The 15,106-nt window shown below is 47.0% G+C and overlaps 2 protein-coding genes across 2 annotated transcripts; one reads left to right on the top strand and one right to left on the bottom strand.

Moving 5' to 3' along the window:
• The first annotated feature begins 4,694 nt into the window (after nucleotides 1-4,694).
• LOC136450950 (MADS-box transcription factor 2-like) lies at nucleotides 4,695-7,135 on the top strand. The gene is made up of 7 exons (XM_066451645.1): nucleotides 4,695-5,011; nucleotides 5,505-5,571; nucleotides 5,696-5,757; nucleotides 5,911-6,010; nucleotides 6,110-6,139; nucleotides 6,232-6,276; nucleotides 6,862-7,135. Exons 1-7 carry the CDS (start codon nucleotides 4,824-4,826, stop codon nucleotides 7,003-7,005), a joined length of 636 nt encoding a protein of 211 aa, XP_066307742.1. The 5' UTR covers nucleotides 4,695-4,823; the 3' UTR covers nucleotides 7,006-7,135.
• Nucleotides 7,136-7,499: 364 nt separating this feature from the next.
• On the bottom strand, nucleotides 7,500-9,515 carry LOC136450949 (probable receptor-like protein kinase At1g11050). The gene has a single exon (XM_066451644.1). The coding sequence runs from the start codon at nucleotides 9,506-9,508 to the stop codon at nucleotides 7,577-7,579; it is 1,932 nt and encodes a 643-aa protein (XP_066307741.1). The 5' UTR covers nucleotides 9,509-9,515; the 3' UTR covers nucleotides 7,500-7,576.
• Between the last annotated feature and the right edge of the window lie 5,591 nt (nucleotides 9,516-15,106).

The following is a 15,106-nucleotide window of genomic DNA, read 5'->3' on the forward strand; positions in this document are numbered from 1 at the left end:
ACGCTTGAGAGTTGAGTGCCTTGTTTTTCCTTGTCCACAACCTAAGTAGTTGATAGGGATAATACTTTTGTGTTGTCTTTTGCTGTCTTCTAACAATGACAGGTTGTTCGTATCCACCGACTTATGATGGTATAGGTGCTGATGAGTACATAGAGTGGGAAATTGCCATAGATAACATATTTGCTACTCGCTTTATGTGTCCAAGGAGGAAGGTAAAAAATGCATCTAGTATTTTGTGACATTCTGCTTTATCTTGGTGGGAGTCTTTAGATCCTTCTGATAAACCTCAAACTTGGAATGATATGAAAGATCTTATGAGAGAAAATTTTGTTAATCCATCTCTTGTAATTAATTCAAATGATGAGGTGCATCAACTAAATCAATCTCTTGTTATTCCTTCTGCTATGCCTAACTTTTTGCAGGACAATGTACAAAAGAGCGAGGATGACGTGATAGAAAATGAGATGCTCACAGTCTCATGTGACAATTTAGGACCATCAACTATTACTCCTGCTGAACATGAGAGCAAAGGTAAAGCCCACGAAGCTAAACTCACGGAAGGTGAGAGTTCTCTTGATGTGCTGAATTTTTCCACCAATCATGTTATAATAGAGCAAATTTTAGTAGAGCCTTCGCTTGATTTACCTTTGTCACAAGATGATTTGCTTGATGTTTTTTGTGATGAAGATAACTTGCATGATGATATTTATGTTATACCCATACAATCATTGAAGAATGATCATGCTATATGTGTGCTGAAATCGAGCACTTGTGCTAAAAATAGACTTATTATTCATAATGTTAGTGAAGTTGACAAGCTGAAATTGTTGTCTTCTTTAAATACTTTGGGTTACATTGAATTTGAAGTTCCATGTAATCTTAGTTCTTTAGAGGAGAAACTTTATGCATATGTTGATTTGCCTTGGTTTTCTAAACATACATATCATGTTATTGGCAAATATAACAACAAGAGACAATATATGATACATCGAGTATATATTCGTAGTAATATGAATTCTCTTTTTGTTGTACAAGATTATGATCGTTTAGAGGGCAGCCATAATAATACAAACATTTTCTCATGTTCCTCAAAGAATGTTCCTCAAAGAAACAAGTTCACTTCCAAGAAAGGGAGCATTGTTGGTTGCTACCTATGTCTCCTAGATCGTCTATTCCTGCATTGTCTTTGGTTAGTTATAATCTTTTGCAGGATAGTGTTGACATACATCGTGTGCATTCGGATCATGGAGTCTACATGCTTGCTGAAATTTTTATGCAAGATGAAATACTACAAACTTGGAAACATGGTCACGTTCCTTCTCACAATTATTTCAGTCCCCTTTGTTTTTGCAACCCCGTTCTCCTTTATGTTGTGCAGGATCAGTTTCAAGCACAATCGACGCCGAGGATGGCTTTTCGTCAAGAAAGAGAGGATGATGAGGACATGACACCCATGCATATGACCATGTTTGGCACATGGTATGGAGGGGTAGGAGGCCAACAAGGGTGTCCAAGTCAAGAAGGAGGTCCGAGGCTAATTCGTTTCAAGTCCTCGAGGTGGAGGCCCAAAGCAACTCAAGTTCGAGTCTGCCTCGGCCTCCAGGACTAGTCCGCCTTAAACTAGTCAGCCAGGACGCATCCAGACTCCATTTTCGATGATCCACATATGGATGGAAAGCTAATTGGATAAGGCAGTCAACCCAATTGGTTTCACGTTAAAAGCCCTTCGGAATCAACAGGAATCGTCGAAACAAGTCAGCGTCTAGAATCTGTCAGGGTGCTGCGACACCGTCTTTTGGTCCGTTGGACCATGTATCATGTTTGGGCCCATTAGGGGGCACGTCCAGGGGGGTGACGCCCAAGACTCTATAAATACCAGCCGTCGCTCTCCTTAGGGTTTGGGTTTTGTTTAGTTCTTGATTTTCTCGTGAAACAGACATCGTTTTGCTGCAACTGTCGCCGCCAAGGCCGCTTGCTGTGAACCAGGGCCCTAGTTCTTGATCTTGTTCGCCTGTGGCGATTAGTCCTTTCGAATAAAGACTTGAACTCCTTCTTGTTATCATAAGCCTCATATTTATTTGCAATTTTAGATTGCATTTATCTCGTTCTTGCTTGTGTTCTTGATTCGCTTGCAGAAAAGCCTTTTCGGCGAGGTCAATCACGTTCGCGTGGTTGATAACCAATGGAGCAGTGGTGTAATGGTTACGGGGGTCTGAATCAGTCTTGGTTCGAAGCCTAGATCATGAATGTCGAGTCTCCACCAATCGACGCTATCATACCTATCGGAAGATCAGGCCTAGTCTACATCACTTGGATTCTCTCCCAATCTCACAAAGATGATGAATCAATGATGAAGATAGGTGGGAGGGCTTTGGCTAAGCTCACAAAGTTGCTATGTCAATACAAATGACCAAGAGAGTAAGCTTGAGCCGGCCATGGGGCTTAAATAGAAGCCCCCACGAAATAGAGCCGTTGTATCCCTTCACTAGGCACAACACAGGGTGACCGGACGCTCCGGTCATATCGATCGGACGCTGGACCTCAGCGTCCGGTCACGCGATGTGTGCCACATGTCCCCTTTCTTCAAATGTTGATCGCCTGATCTCAAAGGTCAAGTGATGGCCAGACGCAGCAGCTCAAAGTGACCGGACGCTGAACCCCAGCGTCCGATCGTTTCCAGTAAGCATCCAAAGATGACTTTTCATGACCAGACGCGTCCAGTCATGCTCGACCGGACACACCCAGCGTCCGGTCACTCAGCGACTCCTCTGTGCGTGACCATGTCAGTGTGACCGGACGCAGTCAGCCAGTGTCCGGTCGTTTCTGCACCAGCGTCCGGTCGATGACCGACGCTGCGCTTTTTCTGCTGCTACTAACCGGACGCGCCGGTCCTTCAGAGACTAGCGTCCGGTCACTTACAGTAACCTCCATCTTTTCTGTTTAGGGCGCCGATGGCACCATCAGACTGTTCGCACTCTACGGGAGGACACTCCACCGGTGAAATTTCTAACCCTTGCTCAAATGTGCCAACCACCAAGTGTATCACCTTGTGCACATGTGTTAGCATATTTTCACAAACGTTTTCAAGGGTGTTAGCACTCCACTAGATCCTAAATGCATATGCAATGAGTTAGAGCATTTAGTGACACTTTGATAACCGGATTTCGATACGAGTTTCACCCCTCTTAATAGTACGGCTATCAAACCTAAATGTGATCACACTCTTTAAGTGTCTTGATCACCAAAACAAAATAGCTCCTACCATTTATACATTTGCCTTGAGCCTTTCGTTTTTCTCTTTCTTCTTTTCAAGTCCAAGCACTTTCATCACCATGGCATCACCATCATCATGTCATGATCTTCATTTGCTTCACCACTTGAAATGTGCTACATATCTCATGATCACTTGATAAACTAGGTTAGCACTTAGGGTTTTATCAATTTACCAAAACCAAACTAGAGCTTTCAGTTATACGAAGTACCATGCGAATTAAACAAAATAAACTAAAACCAAACTAACCCTAAGTAAATCGAACCCTACAACCTAATTAAAAATAACTAACAATGGCTAAAACTAACCCTAAAAACGAACCCTAAAAAAACTAATCTACAACTCAAACGAACCCTAAAAAATAAACCCTAAAACACAAACCCTAATCCTAAAAACTAAATATAATAATTAATCTAACCCTAAAAAACTAATTAATCTAACCTAATGTACGACTGCAAACTAAATATACTAATTAATCTAACCCTAAAAAACTAAATAATCTAACCCTAATATACGACTACAAACTAAATATGCTAATTAATCTAACCCTAACCATATCTAACTAAACAAACTAAACTAATAAAATCTAAATAAACTAACTAAAAACTGAAATCTAAATTTACAAAAAAAACCTTACCTGCACAGCGCCGGGCAAGCAGGCGGCATGCGGGCAGGGTGGGGGCGGTGGCGGCACGCCCTCCGCCGGATTTGGTGCCGGCCGGCATAGGGAGGCCGCCCGCACGGCGGGGTGGGCGAGCAGCGGCGGCCGACAGCGACGCGGTGAGAGAGATAGAGCGAGCGCGAGCGAGAGGGAAGGAGGAAGGTGTCGAGTAAATATTTCAGAACGTATTGGCCAGCGGAGAGCCGACAGGGCCTTATCGGCCTCTGCGCGGCCGATAGGCCTATCGGCCCGATATGTCCCACCTTGTCGACAGCCCCCTCCAGAGCCTTGTTGGCTTCCAAATGGCCGAGAGAAATCTATCGACGCCCGAGAAGCTGATAGGACTCAGTCGGATATCCAATAGCCGACAGGGCTACTAGATTTGCAATTCTTTTTAATCAAATGCTACGTTTACCTTTAATCACAACAACAACCACAACAAAACCTTTAAGTCACATACAAGTTGGGTAGGCTATGTTTATCTTTAATCATTAAAAAATATTATTTAAAAAAAATTCCTCATGGAAGTACACAACGCCATTACCGCACCGAGTACAGTACCTCTCCCCCTGCTTTCGGCTTTGCCATCAACCGCAATCGGACAGCGAGGTGAAGTCAAGTTTCCCCGCGGACGCAAAGCATACAGGTCATTTGCCGTTTCCGGCGCGCGCCTCTGAACCAACCCGAAAGCCCCCTCATCACCATTCCTCTTCCTGCCATGGCGATCCCCCTTTACTCCTCCCCTCCCTCCCTCCCTCCCACCACCACCACCGCTCCCAACTACACCACACCGGCACCACCACCAAACGAGCGGCTCCAGGCTCTTGCTCAGGAAGGGGAGAAGAGGCAAGCCTTCTTGGCAAGTTGCTGGAGGAGGGAAGGGGAAGAAGGATGGGGCGCGGCAAGATCGAGATCAAGCGGATCGAGAACTCCACCAACCGCCAGGTGACCTTCTCCAAGCGCCGCAACGGGATCCTCAAGAAGGCGCAGGAGATCAGCGTGCTCTGCGACGCCGAGGTCGGCGTCGTCATCTTCTCCAGCGCCGGCAAGCTTTACGACTACTGCTCCCCCAAGACATCGTGCGTGCCGTTACCTACTCCCTGTTTAGCTTTACGACTACTGTGCCTTAGCATATTGTTCTAGTTTTTGCCGGACTGGAGAAAAGTTCTATTTTTTAGTCTTCTACTATGAAATTTTTTTATATATATACTGTTCTATTTTAGTTGGATTTGGATATTGTTATACTTTCCATTACTATAGCAACTATGCAATTTTAAGTTGTTTTGGATTCGGGAAGAGACAGCGCAATTAGATAAAGGATAAGATTTTTGCCGGTGCTGCTACTTTTCTTATCTATTTGTCATAAACGAGCTTGTAAAGTCTTAAGATTTTTGCCTGAATGGTTTCTTACCCGTTTAAAGTATATTTTCTATTTGTATAGGTAAACCACCTATACTTCTCTTTACTAAAATCGTCATGACGCGCGTTATTTTGATTCGCTTGGTTTCTGTTGAACCGACACACTAGCAATATTCATGCATGTATATGTGATATCCTTTTGGTATGCCGTAGGCTATCAAAAATCTTGGAGAAGTACCAGACCAACTCTGGAAAGATACTGTGGGATGAGAAGCACAAGGTAATATTTGATTTCCGGACAGAACGGAAACCCCCTTTTTAGAGCTTAACTATCATTTTGCTAGCCTCCTAGAATTAGTTGAAGATATGGATTGACTATTTGATGCGCACATGAACCATTTCAGAGCCTTAGTGCAGAGATTGATCGTATAAAGAAAGAGAATGACACTATGCAGATTGAGCTCAGGTAAATGCTTAATCAAGTTTTTTTATTTAAAGAGAGTGTGGTCTCATAGTAATCTTTTAAGCTAGAATAGGTTGTCTTTCCTTTTTGGGAATTTACCTCTTCAGTTTCATGTTGATATTTATGAAGAATGTGATCTCCTGTGTGACGGCACAGGCACCTGAAAGGTGAAGATCTAAACTCACTGCAGCCCAAAGACCTAATCATGATTGAGGAGGCACTTGATAATGGACTGACAAACCTGAATGAGAAACTGGTAACAAATCTACTCAGTCAGTCCATCTCAATGTGGTTGATGTTGCAGGTACTGTCATCTGTTTAATAAATTCTGATATTGGTTGTTTTGTTGATGCAGATGGAGCACTGGGAAAGGCGTGTGACAAACGTATGAGCTTAATTTGACTACTGATGATTTTTTAAGCATATGGTTGTTTTTAATGCTTTCCCTCATCCACTATTTTATTGGTTGATTTGTAGAATAAGATGATGGAAGATGAGAACAAATTGCTGGCCTTTAAACTGGTAAGTGTCTTTGCGGGGTTGCATTTCATTAGCTGAATTCAGACTTGAAAAGGCTGATCACTCTTTTACTCGAAAAAAATAATTTGAAATTTAAGGCTAATCTTGTACCTACTTGTGTGCGGCCTAATGTTTTCAGAGATCAAGTTAATCAACTATTTCATAAAAAAACAGTTATTGATTGGGGATTTTTTGGGGGGTTGAAATCACAAAGAATTCATGCAAATAACTTATAGTGAAAATCATGCATCATACTTTAAGACCTCCTATCGACCAACTAGAATGTCATGAAGTGTGTTTCTATCATATTTTCCTCCGTCTATTAAATTATGTTTGCTTAGTCTAATCAAACTGGATAAGTAAATGTCGGGCTTCCTATATCGAGTTGGTGGGACATAAAAAAATGACATATTAGCCTCCGTGGTTTTAGATGTGCTGAAATTTTGATACACAATTCTATGCATTAGTAGTTACTACTTTTTGAACGCAATAGTAGTTAGTACTTACTACTAGTCATTTATTGAAATAATTCTGAATCTGAAACTAGAAAGCTTTGCCTAAGCAACTGTTTTTCTTCATTATCTGCAGCACCAGCAGGATATTGCACTGAGCGGCAGCATGAAAGATCTTGAGCTGGGTTACCATCCTGACCGGGACCTGGCGGCCCAGATGCCAATCACCTTCCGCGTGCAGCCCAATCATCCCAACTTGCAGGACAACAATTACGGCTGAATACCCCATTCCACTTGCCGTTTCATCTGAAGATTTCACCCACCACCACTGGCTTGTATGTCCCCATGTGTTGCCAACTGTATCTTTTCTTTCCAGTATGTTTGGATGAATGTATAATGTGTGTTAGTCACATGATGTGGCGATGTCATCGATCTGTGGCACACGTTCTCAGCTGGTCTATCCTCGTTTAGGATGGCGCCAGCAGCAGAGCTGCAACGTGAGTAACTTGGTACCGTATGATTGTGTAGTCACTGCATCTGCCGGACAGTGAATAGTTTCTATGCGCTACTAAAAGTGGGTCAAGCAATGATGTAATATTTGAGTCGATCTGTCAATGACACGTATTTGGCTTTTCACTATATGTTACATATAATCCATTTTCATTAGCTGAAAGGCTATACATCACTCTGAAATCCAGTTAACCAACACTTGCAGCAGTGTAGATTATAGAATAGCATGTGGAACTGTGGATATTACGCATCTTATAATAAGAGTACGTGTGATCTCGACCTGACACGTCGGTCACCTTGCAACCTGCACCCATCCATCATCGCCGCTGCGCCGTCGTGCATCACCGGAGCATGTCTCCAAAGTCCACGAGTGGGCCGCCGCCGCTCAGAATCGATGAAGCGCTGAAATTGGTTTCGCCTTCGTCGAACGCAATCCTCTGGCCGAACGGCTGCGGCCGGTCCGGCAGGTCGGGCACGTCCATATCCCCCTCCAGCATCCTCAGTGCCTCCGGCATGCTCGGGCGGAACGCCACCGTGACGTGGGCACACAGGATCCCGACAAGCACGTACCTCTCCATGGCCGCCACGCTGGTGCTCGCCTCCTTCCGCAGCGCCTGGGCGAGGACATCCCCCGGCCGGCCAGCCTTCGCGTGCGTCCACGCCCAGTCGGTGATCAGCACGACCCCGGATGGGTCGGACAGGTCGAGGGCGCGGCGGCCGCTCATCACCTCGAGCACCAGCACGCCGAAGCTGTACACGTCGCTCTTCTCGGTGAGCTGCCCGTAGAGCGCGTACTCCGGCGAGAGGTAGCCGTGCGTGCCAGCGACGCGCGTGGTGAGATGCGACTGGCCCTCGCGGCTCCGCCGGGCGAGGCCGAAGTCCGCCACGCGCGCGCGCATGTCCGCGCCCAGGAGGATGTTGGTCGCCTTGATGTCCCGGTGGTAGATCCCCGGCTTGACGCCGTAGTGCAGGTACTCGAGCCCCCTGGCCACGTCCAGGAGGATGGTCCTGCGCTGCGCCCACGACAACGCCGGCCGCCGCCTGCCTTGGCCGTCCTCAAAGATGTACTGGTCCAGCGAGCCCTTGGGCATGTAGTCGTACACGAGGAACATCTGCTTGCCTTCGTCGGCGTCGGCGTCGGCAATGCAGCACCCGCGCAGCGGCACCAGGTTCCGGTGCCGGAGGAGGCTGATGATCTCCACCTCGTTGGTGAACTCCTCGTCGCCGCCCTCCACGTCGGGCTCGAGCATCTTCTTGACGGCGACGACGGTGCCGTCCACGAGTACGCCGCGGTACACAACTCCGAACCCGCCGCGGCCGATGAGGTTGCGCTCGGCGAAACCGCCGGTCGCCTTCGCCAGCTCGCAGATGTCGAACATGACGGAGCCGGTGTTTGGCCGCGGGCGCGAACGCCGCTCCTCCGAGATTTGGATGCTCCTGTCCTTGGCGTGCTCCTGTCTGTTCCTCCAGACGAGGAGAGCGACGAGGGAGACGAGCAGGAGCGAGGCGATCGGGATGGTGGCGGCGACTGCGATGTTGGTGTGGCTGTCGGAGCTAGAGGTCGGCGACGAGGTGGAGGGGGAAGGCGTGGAGAGAGCGAGGCCGAGGGCACACGCCGCAGTGACGGGGGAGTCAGGACCGGCGGAGCTGGAGATCCCGGCTGCGTAGAGCACGGTGAGGTAGAAGCAGTTCTGGGACTTGGATCCTTTGCCTGCTGCGGCGGTGAGGCGCGCCGAGGCGTCGATCCCGGCGGCGAGGCAGCGGTTGCAGAGCGACATGGAGGTGACGTCGGCGCCGCAGGAGGCGTTGAGGCCGGCGACGGAGGCGTTGCCGGCGACCGCGACGTACTCCGCGGCGGTGGTGACCCCGGCGCAGTAGTCCGGGGAGATGGCGAACTGGGACTGGACCGGGAAGCAGCCCGGCACGAGGGAGGCCGGCAGCGAGAGCGGCGGCGCGGCGAGCGCGGCGGAGAAGGCGCGGAGGCAGGCCGCCGAGGCCCGCGCGGACGGGAGGCGGAAGCGGCCCGTGGCGCGGAGCCGCGACGCGAGGCCCACGCCGAGCACCGAGAGGAGCGTCATGCAGCAGGCTGTGCCGTTGGTCACGGGCGGCTCGCACGGCGCGCGGTCCCACGGGAGCGTGGCCACGTAGCCCAGGTCGAGCGGGCACGCCGCCGTGGCGTTGGCGCCACCGGCCTCGGCCGCCGGCAGTCGCATCATGACGAGGTGGACGAGGAGGAGGAGGACGGGATGCTTCCACTTCCACACCGCCGCCATCCCGGTGGCCGAGCAGAAGAGAACCCGATGCAAAGCGAAAGGGGCGCTCAAGTGAGGCCATGCCAAGGTGTATTTTAAAGCGCGGGTGGAGTGGATCGCTCGTGGGACCACTTTGTCAGTCGGATCGAGCGAGTGGCTGCCTGGCTGGGTTTTGGCATCGGATCGGAGCCTCGGAGGTCGGAACCTGATCTGTGCGAGTGTGAATGTGTGATGTGTGGCTGTGATGGCAGAGACACTGACGTCGAGCAGCAACACGTTGACCAGTGCCGTGCTTCACTCACGACCACCTGTGTTTCGTGATCAGGAGAAAGGGGTCAATCCTTTTGCAATGTCCGTTGATCCTATCAGGCTAAACTTGTGCGCCTTCTGAAGCTCAAAGAGGCAAGAAACATGAGAAAGTTGGTTCCATGTGGCCAGAAAGACTTGCTTTTTTCCTCGCTCCGTCACGGGGCAGCTGGCTGCCTACCTTTTGATCTGCACCACACCAACTTGACGTACATAATGATCTTGGATCGAGCAAAGAACTGGTTGGTATGTTTTTTTATAAAATGAAAAAAAAAATCTAGCCTCGGCGACCGCACACAGCCAACTGGTTGGTATGGTATGTGTACTCTTAGATCGTTTTTTAATCGATACCATTATAATTAACAGTTTGAAACCTCTAATTAACGTCGGTAACAAGGCAAATCCGGCCTTTGTGTGCAGGCTATATCATTGCTGCTGGCCGTATGTCCAGGAAAAGGGCTCTAGGAATTATGAGCGACAGAACAGAGCGCAGTCGGAGAAAGAATCACGTCACATGTGGCTCTGTCTGAACACATCTATTTTTTCCCCGAAAAACCTAACCATGTCTCTCTCCTTTTTATTGAAAAAAGTCACTGTACCAACCATGTCTCTGTGCTCGACAAGCACATGGCGTTGCATTGCAGACTGCATGTGTTTACATGCCACCCTGTTTGCATGTGTTTACATGTCCTATCCTTTGGATGCACAAGCACAGACATGAATCTGGTCGTCCTAGCCGCTTTGAAACGCTAATCCAAGGGCCCAGGCGCCCAGCATAGATTTGGCACGTTCTATAGGAGGGAGAAACTACACCACATCATGCGGTTGTCATCTTGGGCCCTAAATGGTAGGCCGACATTCGACATGAGATTGTGAAACTTTAAGATCTGGGCCGACCGTTCAGATGTCTCGTTGTATTGGGCCATTTGGCAATGCGGTGGACATGGGCTTCGTCCATAGAGCCAGCCGTACACATTGAGTCAAGCCCATTAGCGAGCATTTCCTATTTTTGTTACACTTTTTATAAGGAAACAAAAAGTTCTATCGTCAAACGGCATTTCTACATCGTCAAAAGGACGATGAAATTCTTGATATCGAATAGTCGATTGTGATAACCAGACTAACGCTATCCTAGTAGCCTGCTTATCATGTTTAGGCTAATAACTAGGCTAGCCATTCGAATCAAGCATGAGAGCTGTCGATTATATTAATAATTAGACTAGACTAGGTATGATAAAGGAAAACAACAACAGTCGTAACAACTACAACGACTATAACAACACCATCAACAAGGAAACAAAGACAGTAGGGACAAAACAAACAACTATTTAACATAACTCTACCAACAACAACAACCCACTTGCAACTTGAGCGAACCAACAACCCACATTGAAGACAGACACCTAAAGAAAGGACAAAGAAACCTTTATCACCATGTCCTAGAAGGCACGAGCTTTTAACCCCATTAGTGGCTCGAGGAGATCAGGCGACAACAATTCTTTTATGCGTTCTGTGTAGACTTGCACTACATCCTCATTGAGCTTTCCATCCAACTATACACAAAACTTTTAACACACCGCATTGTGCAAGACAGACACTTTGACAAAGTGATGATCTATCATAGGACCTACGTCCATATCTTGTTCTTGTGCTCAACGGTGAAAGGGATGCATAAAAGGACATGCAAGGTCCTTGAGTGTACTATAACTTCAGTAAAGCTCAATGACACAAGTTAAGCTTCATACAGAGGCCAACCTAAACATGTCAGAGAGACGACACTGTTCCAAGCTTCCACCAGGCACTAGCCACTACTCAGGTTTGTTTGGTAGAGCTCTCCTACTAGCTTCTTCGAGCTGATTTCGTGGATCCATAACAGACGGTTAAAATAGGACTAGAAGGTGACATTTTTCATATAGCTTAGCCCTATATTATCTTCGGCCGTCGTCTAGGAGACACTATTGCCGTCCCTTTTGCTCCCCGTCACCATCTAGGGCTCCACTCCTTTCTCGCAAAAAGGAGAGGTGACCCATCTCTCTTTTATAACAATATTTCAATCTAGTTTTCTTAGGGTTTAACTTAAATAAATCTACCGATGAAATCAGATAATTTTCGGTCAGGATCTTGTTACCTACGGTGACTTTGGTGATTGCCATGATGAGGTCACCATTGTAGACGTTGATATCATCAGCAAGACACCAATTATTTGTTGCCATTATCTATAAGAGGAGGGGGGGGGTGCTCCTAGGCACTCCCCATGGGGACAGCAACTCGTGGGTTCCCCATCGAGCCGATTACCAGCCATGGACTTAGGCTAGCCCACGGTCTGTTTGAGGACACGAGACAAGGTGGCATGTACTCCAAGATATCAAGGACCGATCTAGTCGGACTCTAGAAAAATTAGCTTATGTAATAGAGAATTAGAACTCTTCTGTTGTAGCCTACTAGGATTCAACATATGCATCTGCTCTCTAGACTATATAAAGTGAGGCATGAGCATCCCCTTGTACCATAACATACACAATAATCCAACGCAAGGCAACACACCTAATTGGACATAGGGTATTACGCAATTCTAGCGGCATGAACTAGTATAAACCATTGTATTTCCGTTCACCATCGAGTTCAGCACTCGTCGAAGCCCACCAATTCTCATTCCGGGTAACCCTATAGCGTGTTGCCAGTCATTAGAGACCTACACTCCCCACCAGGACGGTAACTCTAGGTCATTGAACTCAACATCGATGATCGCAGAGAGAAAATTAGGCATACATGATTAATCAATGGTTGGAGGTGATGAACAGATAGCCTATGTTGTACTCAACGATATAACTGTCAATGTTGTTTCATTTGTTCTAGATGCGTTTTGGACTGGTTTCAGAACGTTGAATCTTGCAGTATGTCCAATGTTTGGGGTTATCATTGGATTAAGTATAAGGACAACACTTTAACTTAGGTTTTCAACAAGGATCTGTTCTGCATCGAGAAAACCATTAGGCAAAAGAAGATTTTTTTTTCAATGTGAGGTCAAACCCCATTTCCATTTAAAGAAAACAGAAACACAACAAAATTTTAAGACAGGATACAACCAAAAGAATAGAAGATGAGACCAGGCAATTCTAAAGTCTGGCTCAATTGCTTGGAGATCTAAGAAAGCCTATGAGCCTTCCTTCGCCCCACCTAACGACCCAACTGTTTAAACTTCAGTTGTTATAGACCAGCTAGCAAAATATAGAAGCACCACATAGGCCCCGTTCGTTTTGTTGAAAAAACAAGCCGAAACACTGTTCCGGCTAATTTGTTGTGAGAGAAAAACACCAATCCGACTGAAAAACAAGCTAAAAAAGATGGATTATAAGAGAAGCGAACAGGGCCATACAGGTGACCAAGAGTAGAATATAGAAAGGGCAAAAAAAAAGACTGATCATCAGTTCCAGATTTCCATCACTCGACATGCCTCTCAGGCATTCTGGTCTTCACCATCCTTACCATCATCAAGCTTCAGGCGCTTGTGCTTGTCTTCAGCCGACCTCTGCGAGAGGAGCAACTCTGTCGCCACCACCAGCATGGTGTTCACGCCATTGATGAGCATCACCTTGTCAATCTCTGCATATAAACCTGTCCAATATTGCATTAGCGCTCCAGCATGACAAAGAATCTCAATTGGGTTTTTGATGATTTTTCCCTCAAAACATGCTCTATTCTGGGCCTTCCAAATTGCCCAGCATATAGCAGAAGATGATGGAAGAATATGGCTAGAATATTATGTTTTTGTATTTTAGATTATTTTATTTTATGTGTAGTTATAGCCCCGGCCCTGGGGGGTGTTCGAGCAGTGCGGTGGCACAGGGCCCTCGAGTTCAAGGGGCCCCAACCCCATATATGTAAGCTGTAGGTATAGGAGTCCAATAGCCCATAGGAAAGCCAGGAGCCCAGGACACAGAGAGGCACGTACGTGAAAGTGAAACACGTTCATCGTTTTGGCTTCCGCGTCGGTGCATCGAGTTTCGCCCTTCTGCCGCGTGGCCGCTCCGCTGCGACCAGCGACTGCGCGTTGTGCTTGTGCCATCGTCAATCGGTCGTGCGCCCCTACGTCGTGGAGCAACCAGCGTGCGGCTGCTGGCCGGCGCGCGCCCAACCCACTCTCTGTTCAGGCACTAGGGCAGTCGTAGACAAGACATCCAAAGTTTTGTACGTAGGTGCCCAATAATTGCTCCTCTTTGATTGATGTATGCCAAGTATATATATTTAATCAAGATTTAATTTACTTTTCACCTCAATCTTTTTCATTAGAATACGGGGATTTATGAATCCTTACGGAGTCAGGATATGATATTAACTAGGGCAGCGAATAAATTTTTGGAGTTGTATTAAAGGGCCCACCTTCCTAGCTTCGCTCCAGGTCTCTGAACTGACAGGACCGGACCTGTGTAGTTAGAGGGTGTATTGTGTCAAGTTTTAATATAATCTTCTTCAAAAAACAACTAGATTCTCATAAAGAGCGTGGAGCTGAAAAAATCTCACTCCCCACTGCTTCCTACTCAATCTGTATCAAAATGACTATACTCCCTGTTCAATCCCCTATAGAATCAACTCTGAAACCATTTATCGCCTTCTCCAGAGCTCCTCTTCTGCTCCAAAAGACCGTGTCCATAGCAGACGGCTTCATGCCATCGTGCGCTTTGCCTAAACACCAGAGCCCCCCCCCCCCCCCGACCTTTTTCTGTGACGTTATGATCACTTCAGAGCTTACTTTCACATATATGCCCGGTGCCTATCATCATTGTAGCGTCTCAAGGAATCAACGAAGTAAGCAACAACAAGAGAGTTTTCTTAAGAAAAAAAATAGCAACAGAGTTTGTTCAGTTGTTAGGCTATCCGAACATCTCCAGCAGTCCCCCAATACAACCCCCCCCAATAGAATGGTATTGGAGTAGCCCAACATCACTTTCTAGATTTGTTGGGGGAGATGTTGCAGTAGTGCCCCAATATATCTTCCCCAATACTCATATGAAAGATGGGTCCCACAAGAGTGTAAGAGAAAATGTGACTGAAAAGTGGTAGTTGGGATGGTCCCCATGGTATTAGGGGAGTTGTATCTCCCCCTTTCTTTGAGGGGAGATGAGGAAATATTGGTGGCCACCAAAAAAGAAAAGAGGTATTGAGGAACTGCTGGAGCAAAAAAAAAGCATAGTTATTTCTAATATGACAATTATACGGGGATATGAGGAGGTATTAGAGAAGTGCAGGAGATGCTCTCAGCATATGATTCCTAGCTGGGTCACTAATGTCATGCATGCATGCGCTTGTTTGTAT

Source organism: Miscanthus floridulus, chromosome 5, assembly GCF_019320115.1.
Source record: "Miscanthus floridulus cultivar M001 chromosome 5, ASM1932011v1, whole genome shotgun sequence".
Lineage (NCBI taxonomy): Eukaryota > Viridiplantae > Streptophyta > Magnoliopsida > Poales > Poaceae > Miscanthus > Miscanthus floridulus.